This window comes from Gambusia affinis, linkage group LG15 (genome assembly GCF_019740435.1).
Source record: "Gambusia affinis linkage group LG15, SWU_Gaff_1.0, whole genome shotgun sequence".
NCBI classification, from domain to species: Eukaryota; Metazoa; Chordata; class Actinopteri; order Cyprinodontiformes; family Poeciliidae; genus Gambusia; species Gambusia affinis.
In genome coordinates this window covers 10,241,662-10,258,000 of record NC_057882.1, presented here as the reverse complement: position 1 = coordinate 10,258,000, position 16,339 = coordinate 10,241,662, and the positions used below count along the sequence as shown (strand labels likewise).

Here is a 16,339-nt window from a genome sequence, read left to right as displayed (position 1 = left end):
CAATTTTTTATGTTTATTTCAGCATTTCTTTACATAAGCGTAAGCAGTAAGGCATCCAGTTGCTACAATGCAATGTGTGTTGCAACATATTTACTCTACAGCTCCAAACATTTGGTATTTTTGCTATAAATATGAAACTTAGTGGAAAAAAACAAACAACAGAAACCATTTCCCCCAAAACTCTTTAATTGTAGATGGTCAAATAGTTTCAGAACAGCATTTGGTGAGTTTGTAATGAATAAATAAATGTCCCAGAGGGTTAGTCTAATGTGCTGTGTACTGTATATATATGTAAGCTACATTCACAGTCCTCAGCATGCACCCAATATACGTAATATATCAGGAGAAATCAAAGATGCTAAAAACAGAACATAAAAACCCGCACAAGCACAAAAATGGCAACAATGAGGAGGAATAAGTTCCCTTTTAAAACACACCTGGACTACAACACTTAGCACTCACTGGGGATGAACCACACTGCCTTTATATAACACTGAAAGAGCTGCATCGTATTTCAGTGGCAGAAACAAAAGGAGAAAAAAAACAAACAAACTTAAAAACAACTTACATCAGGCTCACAACTCAAGGTTTAAAATAAAGAGTACACACATATGGTGGGCAAAGTTACCACATTGTCAGTGTACCAGATCAGTGTTTATAAATTGCAAAAGTTTCTTCCGAAGACATGCAAGTCAGGGTCAAATCTAATAACACAAAAATAGTTGCAGCAAACAGTGATAAAACAATCAAAACCTAAGGAGCAGGAGAAGGATTCGATGGCATTGATAAAAACATTATTCATGTGCACTTTCAAATAAGATCAGTTTGAATTTACAGCAACCTTTGCATGTTCCTTTTCACATTAGCCGGCTTAAAATAGGGTGGAGTGTTTCACCATCACAAAACAGAAGTTTGCTGATTTCGCAATGGACATACTGAAGTCTGCCTTTTCCCTCCAAGTTTTACTTCACCGGGATGATCAAGCTTAAGAACAGAGCATTAAGATGAGATCTCAACCTCAAACAGCCTAATTCCTTCAGACTCTGACGAAACTCACTGTATTAACTCAAGAAATTAAGCATACACAGCATTGACGTTTTCAATCAGTAAATCTGCTTCTTAAACCTTAATAATAAACTTAATATCCAAGAAGAGCCTGAAAGTTGGATCTAATCGCAACTCGTCACCCGAGACGCAGTCTCTCAGCACGTTGGTATTTATTAACAGATATACTTTTAAGATCTATGTTAATGGTTGGTGCAACAAACCTTGCGAACAAGTCAGTAACTATTTAATAATAATTTTCCAAGCCTTCCGTGTTCATGTCATGTTCAATCTGACCACACATTCAAGCCAAAGTGAAAAGCAGAAGGGAATTCAAACGTTCACATTCCAGCTGCTCGGAATCTTCGAGAAAACTGGAAGTCTTCACTTCTTCCATGCAGTGTAGAAAACCCATCTGAAAGGATGATTAAGGGCTGCCAACAAAAAGAGTCTTTTCTATATTAAGTGTTTTTATGACATGTTGATCTGCATGTCATCATTTAAACCCATGATTGGGGGGTAAAAATAAAGGATACTGCTCCAGGTAGGAGGGTACGCACACCACCTCTTTTTGGAAATCTACAGGACAGGAGAGCTTTCCCAGCTGCTCTTCATATAGACTCAGCGCTTCTTTCAGATTCACGCTGTTACCCTGATGGAGTAAAAAGGGAAGAGAAAAAAAGTTATGATGCATGTATTAAAAAAAAAAAAGTTTACTGCATTCTATCTCTATCGATATCATCTGATATATTAGTTATTTTTCAATTTATCAGTATTGATCCGATAAATAAAACTGGGCCGATATTAACAACAGATATTTCTTTCCATCTTGTTGCCATTTGAATGGAGGAGTTTGGTTATGTTATTTGTTTCGTCATGTGACAGTATTAGTGATAAAGAGGGGGATTGTGGGAGTTTAACTGAAGAGGAGAAACAGTGGTGAATCGTGTGTGGTCTTTTTCAAGCCGTCAAAAAACGTTTTGGAATATTTCAGTATAATTTTATATCAGTCCATCCCTTCTTTGAAATTATACTTCATTTGCAAAAATGCCTGACTATGCTTGGGAAAAAACAGCATGAAGTCAACATACATTGGAACAAAATATCATTTTGGGTTAATGTCTGAAGGCCCTGTTTAGATTGCATTGTGTTGTTCATGTGATTTTAAACAACCCTGAATCATCACACCTTCACCATTATGCTTGAAAGTTGCCTGGTTGGTTTTTGTCAAACATGTTTACTGTGTTATAAAACATAATACCACTTGTTTTCTAATTGTTACAATCGTAAAAAACAGAAAAGTCTTTAGACATACATTTTGTAATTTGGAGCAAATTTGCCAGTTTCTCTTAAGATAGTACATCATCTTTTGACAAAGATCTTTGATAAGCTTAACTGCTTCATTTGCAGCTTCACTCTAATCTCTGCAGATACTGCAAAAAACCCAACTGACCTGTGTAAAATATTTCCCCTTGGGGTGCAGGACGCGCACTGACAGATCTAAGATGAGACGTAGAAATTCCCACATAGAGTCTGCAAAGAGCACACAGTTTCAGAGAAAAGGCTGAACACGACTTCTCTATATTATGCATATGTAGCCACAGCCTGTGCAATAGATTAATGGATTTGCAGGAACCTTCTTCTGGTGAAGTAGATATTGGGATTGCAGTGAGGTCATTAATTACATAATCAAATGTTCTTCCTTCCTGGACATACTTCTTCAGCAAGGGGACACAGTCTTCAATCAGAATCTGCAATTCACAACACATGTTGATGACAGTAAAATCTTTATTATTAATTTTTTTTTAGGTATTTAACATACACAATTTGCTCTGAAGAAAACTTTTACTGTAAAGCACCTCGGCCAGCATTTCCTGTTTTTAAACGTAACAACATGCGTACACCTAGAAGTCAACATTTAACATTGAAAGCATCTACAGCATATATAAACCAGGTAATGTACAATCATCTGGTTGAACACAAACAGCAATAAATGCATTATTGTTAAAAACAATTCTATTCAAAGTCAGTTACACCCTAATTTTTAAACAATGCTAAAAAGAATATTTAAACTAAAGAAGCAAATAATAAAAGCGTTATTTGTACCAAACTCTATTTTGCCTCACAAGTTGTGAGATGGCAATGAATTTTTCCCAGTAGATCATTATTTTCCCAGCACTCACTTGATAACAATCGCCCCTCAGGTTGTCCAGGGTATTCCCACAAGTCCTCCTCATGAACATCTTGCATCCATCGATTACCTTCTGGTCAATGTGCATGCCTCGTCAAGGAGGAGTCAGGTTAAGTAAGTAAATTTTATTTATAAAGAGCTTTTCACAGACATAAAAACACAAAGCGCTGTACAGTAAAAATGAACCATAAAAACCGTACAAAACCAACAAAAGAATATTAATCCTTGTAATATTTCCATGTTAAGATGTCGACTTACTTTCATTTTGGGTGTTTGGGTCAGAAAAAAACAGAACACAATCTCAAAAGGATATCTCCACCATGGTGACCATCTTTGGCTTTTGTTTGACCAACTCGGCGAGGATGCCTCCATCACCTCCTCCTAAGATCAGCACCTCCTTCCCTGCATAATTCTCTCTTCCATTCCCTGTGATGGCTTGTGTGTACGCCAAATCACTTTCTGCCAGGTCTGCAACATAACATTTATACATCAGTTACGTACAATTATTAACAAATAAGATGCAGTTTTGTGCAAAGCAATCCTCAGTGAAGCTGAAGTTACCAATAATGGGCACAGTTGTCCACAATGAAAAATATTTTTCTTAATGAACAGAAATATAACATAAGGTGTCCATTTGTCCCCTTTGTTGCCTTCTGTTAACATTTTTAAAAGAGTCATCAGATGTCTAAATGAGCTTTCTTGTGTGTAGTAGTTTATTATATAAATACTTACTGACATCTCCATCGAGGACTAGGATATTTCCATACTGTCGTGAGTGCAATATCTTTATGTTTTGGTATGCAGAATCTTCTTCGTAAACCACTTCATCAATGTCATACTCCACCAGTCTGCCATCAGCTGTGGGCCAGTATCGGTCAACTTTTGCTCCTCGTACTAAGGCTGGAAGCCTGGAGGGAAAATGAAAACAATACGTTACTGCAGGACAGATCCATGATGAAATAAAGTCTTCAAACATCCAAAATGGAAACACATCATGAGAACCAGGACCCTTACCTTTTAATCCTTGTAATATTTCCATTTAACAGAACTTTTAACTTCTTTTCCAGTGCATTTAAAAGCTGTGGAGGAAATGAAAAAAAAAATGTCTGTGCACAGCTGTTGTTCACATCGAGTCTTGCATTTTAAACTGTATGCCATGACAAGCTAGAAATACAGTAATTTAATATTGGAAACTCCACGTTTTTTGTTTTGCTTTTGATCACTTACATTGTCTAGCTGTGCAATGCTGTCGTCTTCATGACACTGCAGATCGATGGTGACCAACCCATGGGAGTGCACACGCAGAACAACGAGCCTGGTAAACAAGATTTAATAATGCAAAGTTATAAAACCTTTTATTGTTGAGATGACACTCCACCCATAACATAAAACTACAACATCTAACCCCACTTCTACTCCAACAGAGACAACAATTTTTACTTCCAAGGTATTCAGGGGACAGTAGCTTGAAGGTTTAAATTCAAACATTCACACTGGACTAACCTTGCTTGCCACTAATGCAATCAGTTTATTTGAGAAAATATTTAAAAATAAATGTAAAACCTAGAATCCTCTCAGTTTACCTTTCAATTTCTGAACATTCCCTCTAAAAGAGGAGGACTCAAACATCACTAAATCCTGTTCAGAGTAAAGGATTTCATTCCAAAAGAATACTTTAAACTGTACTTCTCAATTTTGATTCAAAAGTTGGTCAAACAACAGGTAACAAAAACAGACTGAGCATTTAACCTGGGCGTTCCTAGTTCATTCTGAGAAAAAAAATCAGTTTATACTTCCACAATTGAGAGCCAAGTCAGAACCACCTCAAGTAATTTTTATTGCAAGATTTATTAAGAGCACTTTTTTGTTATGAAGTAACAAAAAACTGAGACAGAAGCACATGTCAAACACAGCCAATTACTGCACATCATTGGAAAGCTAATTTATCGATATTATTTAACAATAGCATTTCTTTTTTAATCTTTACAAATGGATATTTAAAGCAACACAATGACTCAATATCTCAGGCAGTCATAATAAAATAGCACAGTAAGTTGTGTATTCAATTTAGACTTCTTACTTTTGGTCACTAGATGGCACCAAAGAAAAGCATGTTGAAAATTATGAGGAATACAACTTAATTCACCTTCACTAGACTCACTATTAAACTCTGAGACGGGAGATGTTAAAATAAATTGCTGCCAACTTGTTCTTGGTTTAAAATTTGACATATTAGAAAGGAAAATAAGCTCTGGATCAGAGGTCGCGTTAGCCGAATATTTTCCGTATTTGACCGTTTGTTTTACTTTTAAACGACGGGAAAATTTGGAGCCCGGTCATTTTGACAGGTTACAATTAACACCCTTGACTGGTGCACATGCGCAGACCTCATAGACTTTACGCAAAGAGTCCATCGCAGAAGCAACTAAAATCAATCAATAAAAAAATCCTTCCTGAATATGGTCTCATGGACACTGAACTAAATGCCTCTTTCTGACCGGGAGCTGACAGCGTGTTGAAGAGTTATGGACGGGACGCTTTGGAGTGTCTAGTTAGGAAGAACGTAGAAATGACGTTTAATTCTAGTTCAGAATCCAACATTGTGTAAGCAGAGGAGCCGGCAGTTTATCTTGAGGAAATAAATAATGGTGCAGAAGTAACATGCGCAGTGCACTGCGGCTGCACAACCAATGCGGGCTCCGCCGCTGCGACGAATTAAACTTAACTCATCCTGCGGTTTTAACAAATGGAGCCATTTATTTGTCCACATTACCCTCCCGCACCCAGAAGGAGAATGGTGCTCAGGACAAGCGTGACAGACGTAACATTTGTCCGTGTCGGAGAAGCGAAACCACGCAAAAAATAAACAATAAAAAAAAATAAATCCTCGTAAAAGCGCACGCCCGGACCGCGCACAGGGTAAAAAAATTTGTAGAGTTCAATTGATCGGGTTGGATCAGGCGGATCCAACTGACTGATGAACTAGCGCAGATTTCTCTGCAGATGTGGACCAGGAGGAATTTGTGAGGCTGTGCGTTCAGAACCCAGCGGGTGAAGCATTGGTAATTAAATTAAATTTATCATAAGTTATTGGGGCCACGGTGATTTTTGTCACTACAGACAAAAAAGTTAAATGCATTTATCTGCTTTATGTGTGATGGGATCTGGTTTCGGTTAAACTAGGTGAATATTAACTAAACCGCATAAAAATGCAGCAAAGTATAGCCTTTGTTAATAAAAAAATAGAACATGACCGATTGTTTTTAATTCTGTCGGGTCAAGATGACGAAGAAGAAAAAGCCTAGCGCGACCTCTGCTCTGGATACCTCAGCATCAGTGTCATATACAGTTGCTTTCTTGCTTTGCTTACCGCCCATTCTTGCCAACAAATGTAGCTAGATATCCATGGCCATTTGTGTCATGGATAGTCTCCGACAGCTCCTGCTCATGAAATATGGACAGCAGACCAGGCACTACAGAGGTTGAGTCGACTTGAGATAGACAGAAACAGAAAGATGGAAAAAATTATAGCAGTCTGCCACATTAGAACAATTAATAAAGTCACATCTGAATCGGTAATGAATACCTTTTTGTCATAGATAGATAGACTTTTCAATTACAGGTAAACAGTTACAAAAGAAAATAAAGTATTATTATTTTTTTTGTTTTTATTTTGTTGCAGTTTTAAATTTATGCCTTCCTTATTTTATAACTAACTCACTTATAAAATAGTTATTTCATGGCACATGTTTTCAGTTGCCGGGCATATTGAAGCCAGACATATGGCTAATGTCACTTTAAGTTAAGAATAATTGTACATAATTTGTATTTCATCTATAAAATACCATGCGTAGTTTTTAATCAAAAAATATGTAAACGGGTCTCCTAAATGTACTTTAAAAACAAATATATTATTTTAAAAAAATCATCATGCAGGTTATAAATTAACCTGCACGATGGGAGGTTATTATTTTTTTTAATATATTCAATTGTTGTGACATTAGTACCTGCAAATGTCTATTTTTGTATTTTTTAAACAGCGAGGTTTTGGGGTCAGTTCAGCCTTCACAAGCAAAACTACAAAAATGGCGGAAGAGGGACTACTTCCTCTGCGACAGCGCAGAATTGAACATGCTTTATTCACATTGTTAGCAAGACAAGCATCGAGCCGCGGACCAGTGCCTCGGAAATTTGCGAGAAAATCCCCCATAACATTCAAGTGCATAACAAGCAGCAGCATATAAATGTAAAATGTTTATCCACAATAACTTTAAACTTCAAACCAAAATTTACCGAACATGCTCGAGCTAAATTCCGTCTAAATCACTCCCAACCTGCAGTTTTGAAGGGCAATTACAAAATAGCAAGTCAATATTAGCTGTTCAGCCGGCTAGCTAATATACAGCCTGGGTGCAGGGGCCGTAAGCTGAATAAACACGTAATTTTTGGAGACTTTTTCCAGGCATCTTACCTGGCGTAGAGAGATTAATGTCGAGAGTATAATGTCGCACTGCCATGTCTCGCTGCAACCGACATCCATGCCTGGGATAGCAGGCTGCGAATACTTATCTGCAGAGACAGAGAGAGGGCCAGGCTACCACTGCTGCTGCCGCTACGCACCACACTCAACCAAAGAGGCGGGGCCAGACTGTGAGACCAGCAACTGAGTCCTAAATACACGTTTTTAGGACTTGTACTACAGCGCTTAAAACAAATGCTTCTTTTAAATTAACTAGTGCATGAACATCATTATGTTGTAATGTCGATCTTTGCAAAACACTTTTTGGCAGTTGTTTTAGATAGTACATTTAGAAAATAGTAAGTGCAGGGTGTTTTTTGGCCTGTTTGAAAACATTCACAAGATGTCAGAGGAAAATGCAAACATTAATCCTGACAATAGGTTTTCAACCTTAAGCGTAAAGAAATAATTCTCTATAAGGTATAATTACTTTGTAACGTATGTTTTATAAAGTACAACAATTTTTTTGTTGATTAGTTTTTCTTCACGTGCATCTTAACATTTTGTGCGTTAAATTAGAGCATGTCACTTCAACGCACTTTACAAGACAGGTAAAAATTCTGATGTGATTGCATTTTCCTACTGAGGATATTTTATTGTAGTAATTTGTGGATAACAGGTGCAAATATATTTAATAAAAAAACTGAGAAACAGTGAGATCTCTTTTATGAAAGAGGTAAAACAGGTGAAGGAAAGTCCCTTTAATCGTCACTGTTTTCTTTAATTTGTAACAAATTTTTCATCTTTGTCTCTGACTGAGGCATTTCATCTACATGTGAACAAGCATGTGTGCGTGATGTTCTGCTACTTACTCCCTGAAGGTATACAATATGTCACAATCCCAGGTACACGGGGGAAAAAAAGGACTTTCAATTTTGGATTTTGGGTTTGCTCAGTGAAAGTGAAAGACCACGTTTTCTCAGTAACATAACATGTGAATTTGTTCCCAGTGGACAAGTGTGTCATCACAGTCAAATTGAAGCTTTGCGAATTTACAGACTGGTCTGTGAAGAAGGGTCAAAAGTGCATGCGGCTAGATTTATGTGTGAGTCTATTGTATTTCCTACCCTTGCTGGAATTTAGGGAGGGTTCAGAGATGCCAGAGGTATGACAGAAATAAGGATGGAGTTCTCTGTTTGGTCTTTGTCAATATTCTAATAGAAGAGTTACAAGGCTGTTTATCTGAGCTGGAGATGAACAGCTCAGATAAACAGCAGAGATTTCAGAGATTTTCCTCTCTGAGGAAAATCTGAAATGTGACCCCTCCAAGTGTTAACCCTGGTGTACTAGATAGTAACGTTTGTTGCCTTGTTAGAATAGGCTTGTAACAAATATTTGCTTGTTGTTCTGATTCTTGCAAAAATCTAGAAAATGCTGCTGAGTGGAAATCATAGATCGCTGTTTTGTAAATAAGAGCAACAATTAATTATTGTTTCTTATTTGCACTTTTCCTTTATCACTCTACCACAGTTTGGTGGAGTTATAAAACATTAGCTGGTAATAGGTTTCATGAAAACTGCGGTACAGTGTTGGTACTGGAGTAAACCTGAACTTATTCACTTTAACTATCTTAAGGGAGCAATTTCTCATAATTTGGTACCAGAATTATTAGCTATATCGTTAGAACTATAGCAATAGTCCAGAATCATCATTTTCAGAGTTATATTTAACAATTTTAAATGCATGTTTCTGTCTTTTGAGATCGGCCTGCATAAAAGGTAATCTGTGCTCCCACATATACAATGATGGTGCATCGTTTGGAACAGCAATGATCTCTGCCACATTTTCACAGTTTCTTTTTTAAAAATTGCTATTGTTTAAAATGCAGCAATTATTAAAACTGCTACTTCCAGAGATGTGTAAGATTGCCAAATTTCAGAGATTAGTGTCAGGCATTAATGTCTAATCAATTAGCTGAACCACTGAGACAACTTAAGACCATGTTTTACTACAGCTTCAATCTGATTGTAATTTGGTATTTTAACTCCTCCCATCCACCACATGTTTAGCATTAGCTTTCAGAGATTTTTAAAGACCAAACAGCATGTTCTTGTTAGAGTCTGAGTGGTGTGACAGATGGTGTTTTGACAGCTTACGTTGCTATAGTTTAGTGAAAGCCCTCAATAGTAAAACATGGACTGTTCGTGAGAGTAGGAGTGAGACTCTTCCATCAATTCCCACAATGATTTAGATAACCACTGCATGACTTGCTGATATTTAGAAAACATATTTGTTCCGAGGACAAGGAGTATTGCTACACATGTGGATTAGCAGGTAAGGAAGGAAAACACAATTCATTCACATCTAAGCTAGCATTTTTTTGTCACCAGAGTCTCAAATCACATGCAATCCTTGGGGTGGACAATGTGTTGTTGTTATTTTACTGCCAACGGTTCTCCTAACTTCATTCTCCTCACTGGAGAAATAACTAAAAAAATAATTTCATTCTGCAGACTTAACTATCATTACTTTCCTCTTTGGTGTTCATTGAATTATGTATTATTGCTTGAATTTGAGTTACCTGAGAGAACTTACTGCATTTTTACTTGTTGGTGGGCAGTAGAAGGACAGACCTCCTAGGGAGCCATCCATCCATCCATCCATTTTCTTTACACCCTTGTTCCCTAAATGGGGTTGGGAGGGTTGCTGGTGCCTATCTCCAGCTGCCTGGACAGGTTGCCAGTCTGTCGCAGGGCAACACAAAGACATACAAGACAAACAACCATGCACACATACACTCACACCTAGGGAGAATTTAGAGAAACCAAGTAACCTGACAGTCATGTTTTTTTTGGACTGTGGGAGGAAGCCGGAGAACCCGGAGAGAACCCACGCATGCACAGGGAGAACATGCAAACTCCATGCAGAAAGATCCCCGGCCGGGAATCGAACCCAGGACCTTCTTGCTGCAAGGCAAGAGCTCTACCAACTGTGCCACTGTGCAGCCCCTAGGGAGCCATTCATGCAAAAAAAAAACAAACAACCAAATAGACACCCTTCTGTCAAAGTTTAATCGGGGAGTGATTTATGATCCTAATCATTAAGTCATTATTGAGAATAATATACAATATAGTATTTTTCTCAAAACCAGTTTTTGCTCACAAAACCATTTGTGTTTGTGTATGTGTGTCCGGCTTTAATACAGAATATGGGGCAGTCCTCTCCTGTTGCGGGATAAAACCGGACATGTCAGCATGGCGTGCAAGGAAACTCTATGTCTCTGGAAAACACATTTTCAAACCGACAGCTCTCTGGATCTGCGCTGAACAGGCCTTACCTGTTGTGGGACAGGCCTTACCTGTCAGGATTTTGCACGGGAGAGGGCTCTGCTCCAAATTTAACTTTTAGCATTCCTCAGTTAAAGTGAAAGACAAGCTCTAACATCACTCCCTTTCTAGAATTAGTCCTCTCATCATTGTGAATGCTACTTTCATTTAGTAGTAAAAATGCAATTGGAAAAATTTTGTTTTAATTTCTTAGTTTTGTCTCAAAAATGAACTTTTGATGTTACAAGAAAATGCCAATCTTTGCTTTCATCCACCCATAAAACATCGCTAATCATTTCTCTTCAATCCAGTCATTCGGGAAAATTTCTTAATTCAATTCAGTTGAGTTATAAAAGTTGATTTATAAAATCTTTCGGTAACAAAACAATTCACCATGTTGTGATCAACTCTTGGAGCGTGGCTGTGTAATGCGTATGTTTAATTTAATTAAATTTTTTTTAGGTAAAGTGTACCAATAGCAAACTTAGTAAATGTTATCATAAGTTGGTCTAGCTGTCAGAAGATGTAAGTAAGTCTCTGTGAGAGGGAGTATTTAAGAAAAATCACAAATTCACTGATTGAATTGTTGGTTGATAGCCTGAATATATTTAAATGTGTGCAACAAACACCAAAAGAAACTATATAAAACCTGAATGGCCTTTCAGTTTGATAAATATTTACACATTCAATAAATCGATAGAAATCCAAATGCACACATCAAATCTAAATACATAATATGAATTGCATTAACTATTTTAATACAGACTGATGGTTTAAATTGATTGTTTATAAGCTTTAGTAATGGAACCTTCAACAACTTCAGATGTACTATATGTTGTTAAATGAACACACTCAAGTGTGTGAGATAATGGATGAAGGGAAAACATCATTAAGGCCAAGAAACATGCAGCATATAAGTCAGAGACAAAAGTAGTGGATAATGTTAAAGGTAAAAAAAAAATAATTTCCCATGTTGGAGCAACTCTTGGAGTGTGGATGTGCAATGTAAAAAACTTCCAACTTTAGGACACGTATGAAAGATACACATGAGTATCCTCACCTAGGCCTGTTTAGTGTCTGTCGGATATTCTTCAGAAATAAATTTACAGACGAGGAACTTTTACTGACATGTATCACACTAGCAAGTGTTATGGAAAAAAAAATCATCAAATTAAAGAGATGAAGGAAATCACAAACTCATAGTCAGCACTCACTAATCGTGCTACCATAAATAATGCAATAAAACAGTTAAACTCCAGGTTTTCTTTAGAGGTATGCGTTTATTCTTACGCAGGGACGCGCGCACACACACACACAAACACACACCCATATACACGCGCACAGACCCACACCCATGGGGCGGGGCTGGGGGTCAGCCCCTGTCCAGCGTTATGCCCTCTCCTGTAGTGGATCATTTTAAAGGTAAAAATAAAACCCAACAATTTCCCATGTTGGAGCAACTCTTGGAGCGTGGTTGTGCAATTTAAAAAAAGAAAAATGTTTTCAACTTTGGGGAAAGCTGAAAGATACATATGAGTAGCTCACCAGCCTGTTTACTACCAGTCACATATTCTTAAGAAGTACATGTACAAATGAGGAACTTTTACTGACATGTATCACACTAGCAGGTGTTACAGGGGAAAAAAAATCTCTGAGTTTCAAATGTATTTAAACCAACATTTACTATTTTGGAGAAAGCATGAAGCAGTGGGGAGATCAGTGTTGAATCAGCAGGAGCAAGAAAAAAAAAAAAAACTAAATGAAAGTAGCATTTACAATGATGAGATGACTAATTCTAGAAAGGGAGTGATGTTAGAGGTTGTCTTGTCTTTCACTTTAACTGAGGAATGCTAAAAGTTAAATTTGGAGCAGAGCCCTCTCCCGTGCAAAATCCTGACAGGTAAGGCCTGCCCCACAACAGGTAAGGCCTGTTCAGTGCAGATCCTGAGAGCTGTCGGTTTGAAAATGTGTTTTCCAGAGACATAGAGTTTCCTTGCACGCCATGTGTTTTTGAGCCATAGGTCATGAGACATGCTGACATGTCAGGTTTTATCCCGCAACAGGTGAGGACTGCCCCATATTCTGTATTAAAGCCAGACACACACGCACAAACACAAATGGCTTAGTGAGCAAAATCTGGTTTTGAGAAAAATACTATATTGTATATTATTCTCAATAATGACTTAATGATTAGGGTCATAAATCACTCCCTGATTAAACTTTGACAGAAGGGTGTCTATTTAGTTTTTTTTCATGCAAACAACGCAACTGAGATTTGGGCAACTGTCAAATATTTTTCTGCAGAAGTGCTACATGATACAGCAGAAGTTTTACTTTTTTAGTGAAGGACTTCACATATAAATCATTTGCTGAATAAAGAATGAGAAAACACAAGCTCAACAAAGTTCCAAAGCCAGCTTTAATCTTGTAAAATAAATTAGTTCACATCAAGATTTTTCATGGGACAAACATTAGAGCCACAGGGTGATGACAAGTGGATGACTGTAGTGAAGCAATTTAACTGTGAGGAAACAAAAAGTTTTAAATGAGCTCTGTGGTTTCTGTGCTGTCTGAAGTTACTAAATCCATTTTAATCCAGTGAGGGTTATACAATAACACTCCTTAAACTTCATGCAATATATCGTATCACCAGTGCAAAAGAGACAGATTACTCACTTTTATTAAAATGTACTATCAAACAGAATGATAATATTCACAACATAAACAGCCTGAAATCAAAGAGACACACATAAAAAATACACAACAATATAGTTTTCTGGTCTGGTATCTGCTTTTTAAAGAATAATACAACATGGCAGTGAGAGGGAGTTCTTCATTGCGATCGACTTCAGATTAATCACTCAGATCAGTTCATCCTTTCACCACTTTGTAACTTTTGTGCTCACATTTGTCTTCTCTGCCCGTTAAACCCAGCAAATGTGCAAAACTAGAATACCAAACCAGCTTCTAGCAAAAAGCGGAATTGTATGTTTAAAAAAAAAGAATAAAAATAAAGTAAAAAAAAAAGAAAAGAAAAAAAAGCGGGCTGAACTCTAAGAGTCCATTTGGATTTTTCACTTTGATAGAAAACAAAAAGGGAGCCCATCTGTTTTCATCTAGGGCTTGGCTTCTTAAAAAGTAAACCCACCACAATCAAAAGCATCAAAATCAGAGTCCCCCACCTCAAAGTCAAAGCTGTTGAAATGGGGGGGGTTGAGTGAGGAGCTACCGAGGTCGTACGCCCCCACAGGTCCTGTGCCGGTGAAGTCCGTGTCGGCAGCCAGGTCGGCTTTAACGTCCAGATTAGTGGATGAGCACGCGCCGAGGTAACCCAAGGCAGAGGAGGCAGCAGCCCCTCCCATCAGCATATAAACAGCCTTCATGGCTTGGGCATTATTGAGAGTGCCGTGACGCAGGCATCCCACCGCCTGTGCACCCCGTCTGTAATTCTTTGTCTGAGGGGAATTTCTGCCTGTTGGATTAAGCGTTTTTTTCAAAGATCATTTTATATATATTTCCTCATCTTTATTGTAACAAAATGCATGAAAATAATGTCTAAACTCACAATTCTCCCTTGGAGTAGTGTTGCTTGTTGATCCTGGAGAGGGTGCCTCTGTGTCACTTACAGGTGGAGTTGGCGGATCTTTGTCCAGAATTTGCTCAGGGACGAGGTCTTGTAGAGTAATGCGTGGGGGAACAACCTGATGGCGCTTACAAGGGCTGAGGGGCGATGGCAGGCTCTGTAGGTAAGAGAAATACAGAGAACAGTAATAAGATGACTGCAGAAATTTAATTTCTTACATTAACCTGCAAAAATAGTTGTCAGCGAAAAAAACTGATTGGAGATTTTAAAGTTGACACCAAGTCTTACGACAAACACAAATGCTGTAATTTAACCACTGCTAAGTGCACACATGTTACATTAACTACTACAATGTACCTTGCATTGAATCCCATTTATAAAAAAATGGACAAACATTGGTGCTCCCATGGAACAAGTTAGTTGAAGAACAGTAGGAAAATCAACCTTGAAGTCATTTTTTATATGCAAATTACAACATTAGAGTCTGTCATCTCAATGATAAGTCGCAGTTACTATGTTTTTGTTTTTTTTTCCCTTTAAATGATAAACAATAAATACAATAATCTGTCTTACCTACCAATAACATTTCTTTGAAATCTAATTACCTCCTCTAACTCCTCAGGCCTCTTGCAGAACATTACTGGACTTTGCTTTGGAGGTATTTTGTTCCTCAATAATGCACATTTTTCTTGCAAATTGTCATCACATTTTTATGCAATGGCTGTTTAATAAGTACACACATCTATGTCATTTGCACAAGAATTACAACTGTTGTTTTCTGTAAGCAGGCTGCATTTTGATAGAAAAGGTAATGTAAGATGGAACCAAGCTAATACTGGGAAGCATCTAAAGCCGGGGTGGGCACTCTTGGTCCTTGAGGGCCAGAGTCCTGCAACTCTTAGATGTCTGCCTGGTCCAACACACCTGAATCCAACAGTTGAATGACCTCCCAAGTGCAGTCAGGTTCTCCAGAGTCCTGCTAATGACCTCATTATTTGACTCAGGTGTGTTGAAATAGAGATACATCTAAAAGTTGCAGGACACAGGCCCTCAAGGACCAGTTTTTTTTTTTATGACTATACAGCTCCAAAAGTGTTATCCAAACTCAACTCACCATTTTGACTTTCTTCAGCACGTTTAGCCACTGACTGAAAGGTGATCAAAAATATACATTTTGTTAGCTTTAAAAAAAGCAGCATAAAAATCAAAACATTCATTTAGATAAACTGAAATAAGATGCAATGTCTCTTCAGTTACTGGCAACCCATGCTAACGACGAGGGCAAATTCAGGCTATGTTGTAGTCACAATGTCTTCACGTAGATAAGATAGATAGAAAAAGTTACTCCTGCCTTATTCTCACCATATTTTCTTGTCGTTTCACTTTTGAAGAGCAGGTAACTGAAAGCCCCTCCTTTGTGCTGTATTACTGTCTTCATGTTGTTTTGAGTTCACACAAGTCATCCTGCTTTAACACCCCACAGCCAAATGGTAATGCTGCAGACAGCCATTGTCTCCCAATCCATCCATCCATCCATTTTCTTACACCCTTCTTCCCTAATGGGGTCGGGAGGGTTGCTGGTGCCTATCTCCAGCTGCGTTCCGGGCGAGAGGCAGGGTTCACCCTGGACAGGTCGCCAGTCTGTCGCAGGGCAACACAAAGACATACAAGACAAACAATCATGCGCACACACACTCACACCTAGGGAGAGAATTTAGAGAGCCCAATTAACCTGA

General features: G+C 37.9%; 1 protein-coding gene across 1 annotated transcript; it reads right to left on the bottom strand.

Moving 5' to 3' along the window:
* Positions 1–168: 168 nt before the first annotated feature.
* On the bottom strand, positions 169–7,871 carry sms (spermine synthase). The gene is made up of 11 exons (XM_044139901.1): positions 7,707–7,871; positions 6,606–6,726; positions 4,463–4,550; positions 4,250–4,314; positions 3,968–4,143; positions 3,549–3,703; positions 3,228–3,317; positions 2,681–2,795; positions 2,498–2,577; positions 1,581–1,696; positions 169–1,459 (listed from the first exon to the last, which is right to left on the bottom strand). The coding sequence occupies exons 1-11, from the start codon at positions 7,750–7,752 to the stop codon at positions 1,429–1,431; spliced, it is 1,083 nt and encodes a 360-aa protein (XP_043995836.1). The 5' UTR covers positions 7,753–7,871; the 3' UTR covers positions 169–1,428.
* Positions 7,872–16,339: the final 8,468 nt, after the last annotated feature.